This window comes from Eucyclogobius newberryi, unplaced genomic scaffold (assembly GCF_026437365.1).
Source record: "Eucyclogobius newberryi isolate DKJ021-1_F unplaced genomic scaffold, fEucNew1.0.hap1 SCAF_18, whole genome shotgun sequence".
Lineage (NCBI taxonomy): Eukaryota > Metazoa > Chordata > Actinopteri > Gobiiformes > Gobiidae > Eucyclogobius > Eucyclogobius newberryi.
Genome location: NW_027315812.1, coordinates 14,282,203 through 14,299,505, shown reverse-complemented (window position 1 = coordinate 14,299,505; position 17,303 = coordinate 14,282,203). Strand labels below are relative to the sequence as shown.

General features: G+C 40.1%; 1 protein-coding gene across 1 annotated transcript in view; it reads left to right on the top strand.

Moving 5' to 3' along the window:
- Positions 1–15,758, top strand: part of ofcc1 (orofacial cleft 1 candidate 1) — a 74,784-nt gene extending 59,026 nt beyond the window's left edge. Inside the window, exons 22-24 of the mRNA XM_072450596.1 lie at positions 8,589–8,789; positions 15,247–15,367; positions 15,688–15,758. Of these exons, the coding sequence (XP_072306697.1) occupies positions 8,589–8,789; positions 15,247–15,367; positions 15,688–15,758 (393 nt within the window). The remainder of the gene's footprint in view (positions 1–8,588; positions 8,790–15,246; positions 15,368–15,687) is intronic.
- Positions 15,759–17,303: the final 1,545 nt, after the last annotated feature.

Genomic DNA, 17,303 nt, shown 5'->3' with positions numbered 1-17,303 from the left:
GGCATCTTTCCCCCCCTCTGCTCATACGTCCCACATTCATAAAGAACCTCCCTCCATCTTGAAGTGCTCAGACTTGATCCTCTGTGACTGTGTGTCGTTAGTCACTTCTTTCTCTTGTTGGTCTGAAGACTTTGACCTTGGCCGGTTCCCGCGGGCCGCAGGGTACAGGAGGAGGCTCTGCTGATGGTGACAGGTGTCGCCTCTTAACGGCCCTGCGTCACATCCCGAGGAGAGAGAGAGAGAGAGAGACATTTTACACTCATAACCTTAAAGAGACAGCGCGCGTGATCCCCAGCTCTCATTTGGGGTTATTGGCTTGGATACTTATCACCTCGAGCCTCCCAGGCGTGATTAGTTTGAAGCTATTCCAAAGTCAAGTTTTGGATATCAAAGGTACCACTCAACTTTGGCATCTGCGTAGCATCTTAAACCAGGTTTGCCAAAATACCCTTAAAACTAGTACCCCATGCAATTTAATACGAGAATTAGGTTTCCCCCAGTACAAAGGATTAACCTGGAGAAAGCTTGGGGGCTAATTTACTGCTAAGAAAGGTATAGGTAGCTGAATATTTCAAGTAAAGTTATGTGAACAAACCTTGAAAAGTCAACGCCTCCAGGCCCACGCCGAGTCACATGACAGTAAAGCTGCTATCCGACTTGTTTACCATACAGTAGAATAGCTTTATTTGCTGCAAAGGAGATTAGTAACAGTGAATTATGCATATCTTATTTTGTGGATTATCTCGGGCACTCACTGATACCATCTTATTGGATAATCTCTTTAGTCTGTAAATATGGTTGTGCTGTGACTTTTTAATTTATTTTCTTCTTCAAGTCCAATTTTGGATGTCTGAAACTTGAACATTTATAGCTTGTGATCTTCGCTTCATGGGCACAGTAATGAGGTAAAGCTACTGTAGCGTATGTGCAAGTTCGTGGCTATGTTTGTGTGAATATGAATGGGTGGCCTGTCTTGTCCAGTGGTGCGTTTACGGAGACACAGACCTTTACTTCAGCCAAATCAAACTCTCTGCGGACAGTGTGCGCCCATGCCATTTTCAAGCTGCTCCAATTATATGTGCTGACTGCGTGCATATTGGAGAAATATGCAATAATGGTGTATCTATTTCCGTTCTAATGGTTGACGTTGCTTGGCTTATCCATGCATGTATGTCGGCGCGTGTTCTTCTTCATGGTTTTGGTTTGCAGCCATGTGCAATGTGCTGTGTCTAGTTTGAGCCTTGTTTGTGGATGTGTAGCATGCGCTCGCATTATTTCTGCAGCTTCTTGCTATTTACGACTACAGTTTTGAATAAGAAGTCAATTCTCCTATTTCTAGCTGGTGGTTTATAATTGATTTGATTGATTTGTTTTGTTTCCAAGCTTAAGACAATGAAAAAAACATTCACGCTATTTACAAGTGATGTTCCATGATGCCTTATTTGACTCTAGTGTAAGTGGAAAAACAAACAAAAAGTAAATAAAAGTTCTATTGTTGTATATGTTGTCAGCACATTTTACCTAGTGTACGTAAATGTCCACATGTGTCACCCAAGTACATATAAAGAACTACATATGAGATAGTTATATTAGGTGTGTGTGTGTGTGTGTGTGTGTGTGCGTGCGTGCGTGTGTGCGTGCGTGTGCGTGTGCGTGCGCGCGTGTGTGTGTGTGTGTGTGTGTGTGTGTGTGCGTGCGTGCGTGTGTGTGCGTGCGCGTGCGCGTGTGTGTGTGCGTGCGCGCGCGCGTGTGTGTGTGTGTGTGTGTGTGCGTGCGTGTGTGTGTGCGTGTGCGTGCGCGCGTGTGTAGACTCAGCAAACAGAAGTCTTGTACCGGGGCCAGCTCGGGCGCGGTGCCTCTGGAGTGGTGGGGCTGACCCTCGATAGCTTAGAGAGCCTCTGCACAGTGCACACTTCTCCTCTCTCCGACTCCCCCCCCCCACCACCCTTCCTCCTGCCCTCCCTCTCCCCAGCCGCCTCCCTCCCCCTCTGCCTGCCTGCTGCCTAGCCCCGAGTGCCCGCAGGCGCTGGAGATGCACGCATGCGTTTCCTCGCTGTGTGGGGCTTTGTCTGTTTGGGAGCCAGGAGTGTACTGTATGTATGTGTGTGTGTGTGTGTGTGTGTGTGTGTGTGTGTGTGTGTGTGCGCGCTTGTGTGTGTGAGTGGATGGGGATATGTGGACAAAAGAAGAAACCGTGTCTACTTCTTTTTTCAATTGGCAATAATCAAAGATGCTCCAATATGCTTTTAGTGTTCATTTACTACATTCTATTTATGTATTATAGGACCAATATTGTTGATATTGTTTAACCTGTGATCACATGTGGTATCTTACGCAATGTACTATATTAATATCTGATTAATACCTGATAGAATTGACTATTTCAATACATTTTTATAGTATACCACATTTCTGTTGCCATCTACCACTCTTGTAGTTAATGTGGACCACAATATTCAAATTCATTGCAGTCAGAAGCATGTGACTTGGCACCTCTTTGAACATTTTCAGAAGTCTGTGTTTTGAAAATGCTCATGTAAGCTCTTTGTGAGATGCTGCCTTAATAAAACATGTTGGTGCTGGCCCATAACGCCGGTCCCATGCATGCAGTGTTTCATATCTTCTAACCAGCTTTCCTCCACACTTTTAATCTCTCTGCGAGTTGTCTTTCTCAACGCCATCTCAGTGCCAAAACACCCACAGTCCACCGTCACTCTCCTCTCGTCTGCTCATCCCACCAAAAAAAGGAATCAAAAAACACATCTCCAGTCTCGTCCCAAGTCTCGAGTCTGGTCCCATACAGCCAGCCGGGTCCTCCATGTGCGACTGACACATAAATAAGCAGGGCTGTCGGCCACCCAGGCAAATTCAAATGCACCTGTCAAAGTGATGAAGCACCCGCCCGCAGGGAAGCATTGTTTACATTTTCACTCCACTCTTCACAAAAGTGAGATTCTAATTATTTTTTCCCACTGTAAATTAAAGCCAAGTAGGACAGAACTACCAACCAACTGGATCATGACAGTGACAGTGGAGAGGCCTGGTCCTGCTACACTTCTGTATGTGGCAAGTCAGAACAGGGTCGGGGTATTACACTTACTTTACTTAATGTAAAGTATAATATTGATCTAAAATGGATTAGTAATAGAAATGTCTCCACTGTTCAAAACTTCAGAACTTATTGTCTGCTGCTGCCGGCCTCTTCATAGTGGAATTTACAGGATTTTTTTTTTTCTTTTCCTAATATATATAATTACAAGTAGAGCTGTAGGTGGAGATAGGTTAAAATATTTGAAATTTTCTAAGCACTCAAGCCTCAATGTTATAACGATATTTTACCTTCACTTAAATTTTATTGAAATTGAAAAAACAAAACAAAAAATACGTCATGATAATCCTAATCAATGTCATTTCATGATTATGGTTCAGACGTTATACTTCCCTCTATATTGTATCATGCTTTTTTATAATCATTTATAGCTATACCAAAACATGATCAAGCTCCTGTGAGTTTGTGTCAACAGATTTGAAGTTACAGTAATTGTCAATAAACATACATAGACGGAGGAGACAAAGAGAGCCTCAAGTCCACTCTCCCTGCAATCATTACAGACAAGGTCTCCAGGACTGATCCAACTGGAATACATTATGCCCTCTCATTTCATACATAATAATGTGCCAAAATGTGCTGCATTATTTTTCATACCAATGGACGGCAAGTGAAAATGATGGGGCGAGAAAGATAGTAAAGTAAAAAAGAGAAATTTTAATTAGTCCATGGGAACATGCAAATGGAGGTAAAATTAGACAGGGAGATAGACCTGAGGAGGTAAGAGCATGAATGGTAATGATGGCTATCTACTTCTGATCAATCACTGAGGGAAGAGGGGACGGCAGCCTGGTGTGGCCCTGCCTTAGGCTCTGGAGCTGGAGCAGTGCCAGGCGGGCTCAGCCTCTGTGTACCTCATGTGTGCCTACAATGTACTCAAATGTCATCAAACCTTTCCCTGTTTTCTCACACACTGGCTGACTGCCTCCTGGGTCCAAATGGCTCTGCCTCTTTTTTAATTTGTATAAACATTACTTAATTTGTCCTTTGTGAGCCTGTAGTTCGTTTCCACTCTGACATGCTGTTATGATTTTTGGTCAGGGGGAAATGGCAGTTTTCTTCCATGTTAACGGGTCGAGTTTGGAAAGTGTTTTTATTGTCAGTGGGGACATGCAGTCGCGACAGAAATGTCTTTTTATAATGGTCAAAGCCAGACTCTGTGTTTATATCCAGCATGTCACAAAGTGCAGAGAAAGGTCAGCGTGATATTTGTGACACACAAGGACAAAGTGTGAGCCCAATACAAAATACAGTCTACCTCAGACAGAGCCATTACCACTGCTGTCTGTCACTGTGCAAAATCACTGTCTGATCTGGCCTCTTTTGACTGTAGTAGTAAGTTTATTTGCTAATTTAGGGATGAATTTAGGTCACTGTTTAAATATACCACACATGAATATCTCAAATGTGCCACATTTGCTGTCTCATTCAGTCCCATGTTGTCACAGAGAACAAAACTTATACTGCTTCTATATGTACCGGTATGTGTGTTTTGTGAGTTACATTATTCATATTTGTCATATGCCTACATTTAAATAAATACATTTCTTTTGTGTGAAATCCCATCTCTTTCTAGTAAAAACAGTCTGGTGTATGCAGCAGAGCCATCCTCACTTCCTGTTCCAGCCTCTCCCCTCTATTCTCTGTGCATTTGCGGTAATGTCTACAAATCCTTAAATTTATGTCCCTGCTGGAAAACATGGTTTGCCGTTTATAGTCCCCTCTAAAACAAATAAGGGCCGTCTCTCCTGATGCAAGTCGAGGGACTGATCCAGACTCTATCAGATTTCTAAATACAGACCACAACAATAAATCCCGAGTTGATTGGGTTGGAATTGGGTTAGCTCACTTGAATGCTATCTGCTTAACCCACAGCTGGCCTGCCTGCTCCATGCAGCCATTGAACCTAAATCAGTCACTTAGTGCTATCAAATGGAACAATGGCGAAGTGGAGAGAGCACTCAGGCTAGGGCTAGGAGCCAGGCTAGCACTAAACGACAACACAACAGACCAGAACAAGGTAGTGTGGAGCAGGCGGGTTAGCGCTAATGCTCTTCCCTCTTTGTTCGGCTGCTGCTGCTGCTGCTGCTGGGATGCGTCCTGAGAGCCATGGTGCATTGCATGAAATGGCATCACCCTAACCAAACGCACCAACCAAACACCTTTTCAAGCTTTTGTCTCGTCTTGTCAAGTGGATTTCACGGGATAATTAGTGTAGGATGGCGGCATGGCTAACGTCTATTTTCATGCAAGTCAAAAATCATGCATATGCACCAGCTGAGGATCCAGCAGGTGTGTGAAAAGGGACTGAAGCGGCCCTATCACAGCTCTGCACGGGCCTCAAAGGTGGAACTTTTCTAGTTCCTTAGTGTCCCTTACTTACTGCCTGTAATATGCATAATATGGCATTTAGCCTATCTATCGCCATGGAGACAAACATATGACGCCATTATGCCAAGTTACAGGTCAGAACTGTGGAGGGGTGACAGGCTTACAGTAAGAATGCGAAATGTTCAATATAATTTTGAGCAATAAAAACACTTGTAATTGAATAAATTCAAGATAGACAGTTTGAAACCACGGGGAACATTTAAAGACAATAAAATATCCTTGGGGACAGAAAAGTTACACAGTACTTTTTTCAATTCCGGTCATATTCTGCCGGTCCACAACTGTCCTGGAGGATGTTTTCATTTGGTATTATTTATTGACCTTTTATTTGACAAGAAAAGTCCCAATGAGATTAAGAATCTCTGTCCTGGCCCCAGAAGAGGGGGAGGAGACTGGTGTACATGTTTTTAGTGGTAGAGGAAACCGGAGCACCCATACCCCACTTTCAGACAGAACTGAGAACTACTGTATGAAACTAAAACATGTTAAATGAACATACAGTGTGTACTCTCCAAACGACTGGATTGCAGCCTCATACGTGCTGATTACTTATGAAATCAGTTTCTTTCCAAACCGGAGGTAAAAGATTGCCAAGAAAAATTTAAAACTGAAAAGATGTTATTTTATATATTATAAAAACTACATAAATAGACACTGAAAAGTTACCAATACTATTTTTCCTAAAACTCTTGACTAAAATGAGCTTCAATTTAAACTGAAGCTGTCCCTGAACCCTTTGGAGCACAAACAAATGGCTGAATGAAGCTGACCCTCTGCAGTTTTGGCCTCTGATGTCTGATTTACTGTAATTGTAAGTGGAAACAAGCTCTGCACAGAGGAAAATCTGATTTTAAATACTGCCTTGATTTTCCTTGTAAAATATATGGATGAGTAAGTACATTTTTCTGTCCGCGCTGCCTCTGATTTAAACCTCACACCCACAAATATCTGAAATGCAAACTCCTATCACACCTTCAAAATTCAGTTAAAACAATGGTTAATTGAAAACCAGATCTGTCAACACTAACTACACCTGCCATTTCTGCTTCCTCCTTCAGGCCAAACACCATCTACCTGTGTGTGTCTGTGTCTATACTGTGTTTTCTGTAGGATGTTTTCTCTAGGGTGTGTATCTGCTTGTGTATGTGTCTGTTGGTCTGCACCTGGATGATTGACATGTCTGTGTGTTTGAATTTATATATATATATATATTATATTTCTAACTTCTATGTAAAATACTTACTTGTTTTTTATGACCTGTTTTAGGCTGACTGTAACAGCTGTCATGAGACTACAGATGAAAAATAGCCTTTTGGCTAATTCTGGCATATTTACAGAAATGTTCATTATTATGCACTGTCCCTAAAATAAATAAATAATGACAAAAGTAAAGCTTGGGTTTGGAGGGACAATTATTCTTTAAAAGATTAAGTTACTTTGACTAAAATGAGATTTAAGGACTTTTCATAAGGTTTTTGGGCTGATTCATCTCTGGAAATAAGTGGGTAACAGCTTTTTATGTAGAATGTCTCACCGCTTTAGAGTTCCCTTTTATCAGATGGTAGACAAACTGAAATAAGAGGTTGAAAGTCATGTTATTTGTAGAGTGTGTGGATAATAAATGTGTAACTGTGTGAAAACAATGAAATACTGTTATTCTGTATTGATTGAAGTCCATCCATGTGTTGTTTCTAATGATGTCATTGAACAGTAGTGTGCTCCTCTCTCGCTCGCTCGGCTCTGGTCTGCAGCGTACACACTGGCTCTAATTACAATGTGGTAATGACTCTGTGTTTTCTTGGTGAAGTGCCTAAAGTTGTGTTTGGCTAAGCGTTTATGAGTGCGGGGTGACATCGATACAGCGCCAAATGAAAGCTCTCCTTCAGCTTGACCCTGCCACTCACGGCCCTTTTTTCCTCTCACAGTATTTTTAGGAGACTCATAATTACGCTGCCAATTAGGGGGTCACCTTGAGTCTCAGAAACTATTGAAAAACTTCCTGCACTTGGAGACATTGCGGTGGTGTGTGTCTCAGTTGTGTGTGCGTGTACTACTTGGAGTTTTTGTTTTATTTTCTTTTTTTGCCTCACGTTTTTGTCAGCGTTCTTGTTTTTCAGTTTTTGCACACACACACACAACAAGCTTATCCTACACATAAATTACAGACAGGAGTACAGTCAATTCACTTTTACAGAAAAAAAAATAAAAATCTATTTATTAAACAAAGAACATGGCAAATAATAACAATGTAATGTAAGTAATATAAGCTCACTCATTTATCAAGTTGAATTATTACCTTTGGGATTTTATTTACCGAATTTCAATGTTTTATTTGAGCTTTAAAGAAACTCAGACATTAAAACTCTAATCTGAACGTTTACAGTATACAGCACACATTTAAGATTCATGTGGCAGTAATGTCCCCAAATATTGAATTTAATGTAATAATTTAATTCCCCATAATGCATGTGAGTAGCAGACATGAAAGGCTCACCAGCAGACAGTGTGTAGGAGCGAGCCTGATGATCTTCACACATGGATGAGTCCGAGTTACATGACCTATATAACATGTTACACGCTCCGCTTGGTCCTGCGCCTCACCCCGGCCGAGGAGGGGGGACTTTACAGGTGTGTGGGCCACATAGATACGCACACGCACGCACAGAATACCCACAAACAACAGAGGCACCAGGATTAGACGTGTTTATGCATGACAGCAAACACAACCTGTCCCTTCACCTGCTGCTGCTGATCCGGCCCCACAGGAATTAGAGGAATTAGTGCTGTGATCTACTGTATGCCAGTGACAAATGGCAATTTACTGTGTTTTTTAAGAATAAAAAACACAGTAAAATAAAAGAGTTTAAGATTGAATAGAAATATTTTTATTTTGTTTGGGATTGGAGGTAATTAGTAGTTAACTTATTACATAGCATTAAAATAATAAAGTTGTTGATTGGGAAAAGTATTTTAATTGATTGTGACTGACCCTTAAACATGCCACAGCGAAACATTTCAATATATATTTTTTTACAAACAAGGTAATAGTAATTTAGAGATAATCATAATTTTCTGTTTTTATTTACAGGTTGCAGTGTATGACCATATTTGGACAGAGGAGGAGCCATTGGTGGTTTCTACCGTCCCGGCTGAGAGCCCTCCAGCTGAGGGTGCCCCCCCACCTACGGGCGAAACCAGCACCCGTGTGGCGGTCCACACTCTGTTTCTGAGTGGGCTGAAGCAGAAGTACAGGCAGTTCCTCAGACAGCCAGACGGAGCCATCACTGAGGTGGGTGCTTAAAGGAACAGTATGTCATGGAACGCTCCTATAGTTCCTGATCAAGAGTTCTTAGCACATGCTCTAGAACGGGTATGTGGTATGTCATGAACTGCACCCTCCCTCCTGTTGCATCCATCTGTCAATCAAATGTTTTATAGCACTATTCATACTAAAAGCAATTCAACGGGCTATACCAAACCATTTTATATTACAATCAATATAAAATCACAAAATAAAAGTATAAATAATCACAAACATAATACTTTTTATCATGCTTTTCAACTAACTGCAGCAAATATTGTCTTTGCGGGTAAAATGTGATGATATTTGCTCAATTACTGTGATACATCGGATTAAAAAGTTTACATTGCGCACATTTAATAATCAAATAATGCCTTCCCTCGCTAAGTCAGTGCAAATTTGGACTCAAAAATGAGACAAGAACAACTCAAATTGACTTGTGTCAGAGTAAGTGAGACTCAAAAGTTGCACTCAAACTGAAGAGCCTGACGCACACACATGTTACCCATTCTTATTCACGTTCAATTATATTAAAAATATACCTGATGTTCCTTTTTTCCGACTGTTTCTGCCACTTGAAATCCCGCACTTTACATTCTCACAAAAGCGGCAGGTCAGAAAGTTACTCAAGGATTGTTCTCTAATTAAAAGTGGTGCTTTGTGACAAGTGCTGCCGTAAAATGAATTCACTCTTTTCTTCAATCATTCTGACACTTCCCCAGGAGCGACCTCGATGGCTGCAACAAAATTAATATTAGAAGTTTGAATGTCATTTGAATGAGCAGAGTAGTGGAGGGAGGGGGTTATGTGCGTTATAACAATTAGCTTTGAGGCTGTGCTCGTTCTAATGGTTCTCTGTCAATGTGTGAGTGATGGTGAGTTTATGTGAGTAAACACACAGCGTGCTATATTTATGACTTGCATCGGACTGTCAGTGCATACGATGCCTCTAGACTTGGGCCTAGTGGATAAAACATCTGGGGTACGAAGTTGTAGCCAAAGAAAACGCATAAACACATCCACTTAATTTTATTTCTTTTAAAATGGATCCTTGCTAAATGGCCAACACTTTGTTTTTATTAAATCCATACATAAATGCAGATGTTGGCCTGTGTTTACAGCTACTTAGCAGTTGTAAAATAATGGTTTCCTGACATTTAAAGTGTGAAAAACAATCTCGACTCTGCTGCTTCCCTGTTCTTTTAGATGGGACAAAGGCCAGAGTGTGATAGAACAGTGTTATATTCACGCTGCAACGATTCATCGGATTCATCTTGACCAGGGATGAATGGATTATTCGGTTAATCGATAACGGTGATAAGAAAGCATTTCACTTTTGTCTTGGCCATAGTGTCGACAATCGTGAATAAAAAAAATCATGTCTCACAGTAATCCTAACATTTGACTCCAGACTAACTATTTAAATTATCATAAATGTCTTTTGTTATTAACCATTATTGTTACTTAGCCTAAACTAAAACATATGCCTGGACAACAGAAATATTAAATCTTTTTTTTTCTGATTGTCATCCAAAATATCCTTTATTTTTATCCATCTTAAAGCCACAATATTTCAACCTTTTTATTGTTAAAAATGCATTGTAACAATTTCACTGGTCGACTGATCAGAATAATAATTGCTGACTAGTCAACAACTAAAATAATTGTTGCATATATGAAGTAGTTTGAAAAATATGGATCGCATAGTTTGCTTCCACATCAAATATTTGAACTACGATCTGTTCTAAAATTACAATCCTGCACTGCCAGTATTACATCTAATTAATAATAGTACTATTATATCTGCTGCTTTTTCATAAATACTTACAGTACTATTAAAACCCTTCTAATACAATCCACCCAGTATATATTATAATGCATTCTTAATTATGTATGTATATAATCATGTAATCAAAATTGTAATTATATAAGTAAAGTAAATGGTATTCTAAGAAACGCCTATGGGTGCTTTCATATGGCACCCCTTTCCCCGCTGGTCGTCGTAAGCGATTAGACCCAAGACGTGTGGCTGTTGTCGTCGCCTTACAGGACCTTTACATATTCACTACTAATCCTGCCCTGAATATATAGAGCGGTTTTATGTATAGACCCGATCCAAGAATAACCAAAGGGCACTCCCAGCTCTGCCAAGAACACTTGAGCTGATTTTATTAGAGCTTCATATAATTCCAATAGGATACAGACAAACTGGCCTTAAGATGGGAGGTGACAGGCCCTTAGAGAGGAATAACAGACCCGCACTACCACTGCAGAGTGAAACAGATAAAAAACATACCAAGTGAAATATGAGCTGCATTGGCCGCTGTAATGCAGACTCAGTTCTTTGATCGATGGTATTTTAAAGCAATTGTATAGGTTTTCCAGCATGCATTTATTAGTTTATTCATTTATAAGTAGAGTCGAATGCCTTGTGGGGATGTGGTTACTCTGTTATGTGGTATGTTATGAGAATTATAACGTTTAAACCACATTTAAGAAAGTACATTTGATAATTAGTCATCAGACATTACACGACAACCCAAGTTACAACAAAAAAGTTTGGCATCTGTTTAATATGTAGCACAATTAGGGCTAAAGATCACTATTAGCTAACATTGCATGCTAACAAAGAAGCTAGTGACGGACCTGTTAACAATTGAAGTCATTTGTTCAAAAAAAGAATATGAAAATATATTGATTTGTTTTGAATATATGGATTTTGTACTGTTTTCTGATGCATAATGATCACATGACCCATTCCACCTGGTGAAATGAAGTCTGTTTCCATTTACTGCGGGAAGATGGACGGATGCTTTGTTTCCTTTTGCACTGCTTTCTCAGGTTGTGTCCTCACTTCAGACTCCTCCTTTAGACTAACATGACCACAGCTGCAGGGCCCAATGCCGCTGCATAATGCGTACAAAAACACACATTTACTCCCAAATTAGTGTAGTATTAGTACAGCCAGTTCTAGCAGAGATGCCTTCAGCTATAGACAAATGTTAAGCAATGTTTGGCTCTGAACGAAAGATGAGGTGTGTCCTGTTTGATTTTGGGAGTGAGATAAGTGCAAAAGTCTTTTCAGACAAACTTTCTGTGTTTATTTAGACATTATAGTGTAGCGTAAATATTGAAATTGTAATTTACTCGCTGCCCCCAGCACTTTTACTTCACCCACTACAAATAATGCTTTTATAGTCTTACCATTAAAAGTTCAACATTTTCCACTCATATTGCAGTATAATAAAGTATAAGAAAACCTGGGGAAATCTCATTGTTGCCATGCAAATTAGAGGAATTGCCACAAGTATGCAATCATAAATCAAGATAAATCAAACTAATAATTTAAGAATACTTCATCAATCTAACAATTTAACTAAAATATCAAAAAAATACTTTGAATAAAATTAAGATACAGAAAATGTTGTAAAAAGTGCACATATAATAAAACTGCTACAAAAATGATTTCGTACAATCATTGGCTGTGTCTTTGTTTATGCACAAACACACAGATTCACTTTTATTATTACATTATTGAACTGTCCGACAGCAGCCCCAGATGCCCCAGATGCCCCAGATGCCCCAGATGCCCCAGAGCAGACTAATGGAAAAGTGACTGCCCTGCCAGGTGAAGTGTCCTGCCCAGAGCTAAGGGAGTATAAGGCTGGTAGCAGAAAATGCACCACAAATCTTCTGGTGAGAGGGTAAACATCCATTATCAATAAAGGCATTCATTCTATCTTTAAACACATTGGCAGTCATGTTTAGAATACTTTACTTTTAGTTCTGTGCTGTTTTCACAGTAGAAACACAGTTCTGAAGTCATTCATTGAATCATATCAGGATAATAAACTTCTTTACTGACTCGCATATTGAATTGTGTTTAAAGAAAGTTAATATTAATGATCCGTCATTATGCCTCACGTTCGTAGTTCCGCCGACGGCTCCGACGCACGTTGAGCAGATCTTATAGCCAACTCCCGACGCAAAAAGTTTAGACAACGTTCCCACCAGCGCTCTCCAATAAAAGACATTAAAGGTAAAGTGAGGTGTAGCGTTTGCAACACTCATTACCTATAAACAGATGTTCCACAGCTGTCAGCCCACACAAAACACTGCTGTCAACAACTGTTAGGGCCGATATTGCACCGGGAAACACAGCCGTACAAGCTCAGGCCTTCAGAGCCGCTCTCATAACCACTCTGTCTGAAGAAACAAGATGGCTGATGAAGAAATTAATGCAGGCAAAGTCATTATCTCCCCTCCTGAAAGCACAGTGGGTTTATGTCCCCCTGTGCCGTCTTTTCTCCGGGGCTAGCATTTAACTGTCGATGGACTTATAAAAAGATAGGACAAGCCAACTGTGCTCCTTTTGTCTGCCTCTCTCCATATGGGAGGCAGCGGCATATGCAAGAACTGGCTCGGCTTCTGTAAAACTTCCATTAAAGATGCACAACTAAGACTCCGCCAGCTTGAATATTACCTCGCCGCTCGAATTATTTATGGCTCGGAAAAAACGCTGATGATGAGTGTCTCCTGCGACGGGTAAAAATAAAAACACTTTTCTGCAATATCAGCTGAGAAGAGGACCACTGGAGTTTATTCACAAACAGGTGCAGAGGATTTGCCGTTTTTTTGAAAAAGTATTGAAAAATTATGACGGAAGTAAAACGGTGATTACCAATAATATTTTATCGAACATTTCACCATGATTTACTTTAACTATTACTATTATTATTATTATTATTATTAATGCTATTACATTTACAAGATTTCAACTACTTTTAACTTCAACTGCTTCAATATTTCTTCTTTTACACTTAACAATTATGGATTTTTAGCACACAAACTTAATTTTGAAGATAAGATATTTGATACAATTAAATACAATATATTACTTTATTAATTCCTGGACAAAAAAACATCCATAAAAACTCATGAACTCAAATTTAAGATTATTTTAAAATGAACACACTGCATCAGCATTTACGAAGCTACGTCCAAAAGTTTGTTAGTGATGTTATTACGGATTGTGCCATAACTTGACATTTCCGAGGTCATCTAAGCTTTCATTTGATATTTACTGTATATCTACATTTCGGCTTAAATGTCACTCTCGCCCTTTGGACTTTTGAAGCCGCAGAAAAAGCTCTCATTACCACGCAGCCCTCTCGCTCTGCTCTGACTCAAGCCTCGGTCCATCTCCTCACAACAATTACTCCTTATACCGGACCAATATTGACCTAATTTAGCATGCGGAGAATATGAAGAAGTTAACCTTTCCAAAAATACCTCGGAGCAACATTAATTGACAAACTGCATCAATCCGCCCCCCCCCGCACGGACACGCACACTTGCCCCTCTTTTGTAATTACTCCAGCGCGCGTTTGATTGCCGCTGCGGAGCTCGGGACCCACGCTTCATTTGCCGTGAGGTCATCTCCAGCCCTCACAAATATGAATATGATTTAGACAGGAAGTGAGCGCGCCCGTGTGTGTGTGTGTGTGTGTGTGCGCGAGCGAGGCTGGGGTGTCCTTGGCGCTCTTCTGTATGTTGAGATTAATGCCTCCCCAGCAGCCATATCAGCTTAGCAGGACGACTACTCCAAAGTACTCTGCATGCAATTATCTGGCAACTTTACACCAGTTTGAGATAAAGAGGAACACTTGGGTACATTTTTCAACTTGGCTCGATTTGCTTTTCTGTTGCTGTAATTTGCGGCTTGTTATTCAGGAAGAATGTCAAGGATGTGGTTAATTTGAATTATTGCTGTGACTAAACTTCTAAATAATGTTTCTCAAGTATGTGTGGAAATAATGCCTCCGTTATTAGTTACCGTTATCTATTAAAAAAAAAAAGAATGATCACTTTTATCTATAAACTTGATGATTCAATAAGACAAGATATGAAATTCAAATGTAGATTGTAATATAACAAAAATATACTGGAGCAGAGTTCATAGTTATGTATGTTTATGTTCAGGAAATGTATATTTAAAGTACATTTTTATTCGTTTTATGTATACCACATGTTTTATTATCACTCAAGTAGAAGTAAAAGATATGTAGTTATAAATTCAAAGTCTGATTTCATATCCCTGCACAGATCTAACCAGGGAGATTGAACATATTTTAATTCAAAAGTAGGCCATCCCAGAGTTAGGAGGAGAGCGCTCGGCCCTCTGGGATCACATGCAGTTTGCCATAGAAACTCTCCATATCTGTTCAAGTTCATTCCACAGGACAGAGGCAGCGACATGACAAGTCCACTGTCGGCCTGAAGGAAAACTCTCTCTGCCTCTCTCCGTCTCTGTAACGCGACTTGAACCTGTAGTTTGTGAATGCTCGATACATGACGCCCTGAAGGATGTTATTGCTGTTGGTTTATGGGTAAGTTTGCGTGGGGGAAAGCTGCAGTGTGATATGCTGTGTGGGTTTTGCTGAAGGTGGTTGGTGACACAGAGGTCCTCGACAATGGGCTGAGGATGGAGCCCCCGGGACAAAGCTCACGCAGAGAGGACAAGGAGGGGCCCCAGCAGCTACGCAAAAGGAAGAAAATATTTGGACGTAAGTGATTTTTTTTGAGGCTGGTCAGTAAGAGCCGGAATTGAAACACATAAACAATCACAAACTTATTCTGAAATTGGAACTTGTTTCTTTTTCTTATTTTAATTTAAATTGTACTAAATTGAATGATAAAAATAATGTGGATACTGCATTAGGTCCAGCTTTGACATAAGCTTGTTTAAATGAGTCACTGTTTGTTCATAGAGCGTGTTGCAGATCTCAATGTGTGTTTGTGTTTTTTCACTATTATGGTGTTTGCACAAGTGCAACGTTTTGTAGTGTTTGAATTCAACGGTTTAAAGGATATGTCTTTCCCTCAGGCTTCCGCCACGTTGAGCCAGTAGGAAGAGGGTGTGGCTCCAGCTTTGCACAGCAAGATCTCAGCCAATGATTAAAGAAAAGACACTGTAAGTTTGGGATTTGTCAGACTTTATTTTACGATTTTTATTTGTATTCTAGATATATTTTAAATGCAACTTGAACATATATTATACACATTGAAACGTAAATTTAATACATTTTGTTAATAAATGGTAAGTAACTATTTTATTTGATTGCGCTCATAGACTCCTGTTTGTTTTAGTTGGTTATATTTTTGGTACAATTTAGGACCTGGGACCTGCACGAGAACTACCCAGGTTTGAAATTCCACACTGTAGTCACTCCCTCTTCGTAATGTAGATCTCTAGGTCTTCAGTGCTTCCCCAACACAATGAAAAATTAAGATCCTAAAAGTCACATCAGAATAGTGGTGATAAAATATCAATATTGGCCTCACATTAAGCAGAATACTATTGAGGGCAGCTTGATTTGTATTGAAGATGTGTCTCCTTGCCGGCGCTAGCTGTAATGAAGTGGCTCACAAATCAGCCCATAATGGCCGCCTACTTACACATATTGCTTAATTAAAGGTTGTGAGCTTATTAGCATGTGTCTCCAGAGCAGGACGCAGGGTGATTGGAAGAGGGGCTGCTGTCGTTGAAGGCAAAGTTTTAAAGGTTTTATAGATGGCCAACCTCTCGCACTAAAGCCATTGCCCCGCTAAAACCAGCTCTTAATATCCTGTCATTGTCATTGATGATGATTCTCCTTTATGGGCAGCCATTACAGATAAACTTCTTGGTCTGGTGGGACGGCGATGGCTCCCATTCAGGTCCATCATTAACAGCACGCGTGAGTTTGGCCTTGACATCTTTGTTTGAACCGGCAGAACTGTGACCCACGGGTGCTGGTCACAAATGTGCTTAGAAATACATTTGCACTGTATTTAGTAAGAATAAGTAAGATTTGTAACATTTAATTTATCAACTTTAGTATTAATACATAAAGGTGCATTAAGATAATAAAGGGATATCTTATCTTATCTTAAAAAAGAGTAAAAGTAGTCATTTGGACAAGGTATGAACACACAAACTTTCAACTGAGGATGATGACTTTATTTTAGCTATTTTGTATTGTATTCTAGGTATATTTTAAATACAACCTGGTCAAATATTATGTACATTTTCAGAGGGTATATTTAAATAGGTACGTTTATTTTTAGAGCACAATTCGTACACAAAGTAATTCAAAGTGCTTTACAATAACAGGAAAAGATGCATTAAAATAACAATACAAACAGATAAAAACATAAATAATTATTATTTTATAGCAGGAGGCTGGTCCATGTTTAGTCCTGACTCTGGCACCAGCAGGAGGCCGGTCCATGTTTAGTCCTGACTCTGGCACCAGCAGGAGGCCGGTCCATGTTCAGTCCTGACTCTGGCACCAGCAGGAGGCCGATCCATGTTTAGTCCTGACTCTGGCACCAGCAGGAGGCCGATCCATGTTTAGTCCTGACTCTGGCACCAGCAGGAGGCCAGTCCATGTTTAGTCCTGACTCTGGCACCAGCAGGAGGCCGGTCCATGTTTAGTCCTGACTCTGGCACCAGCAGGA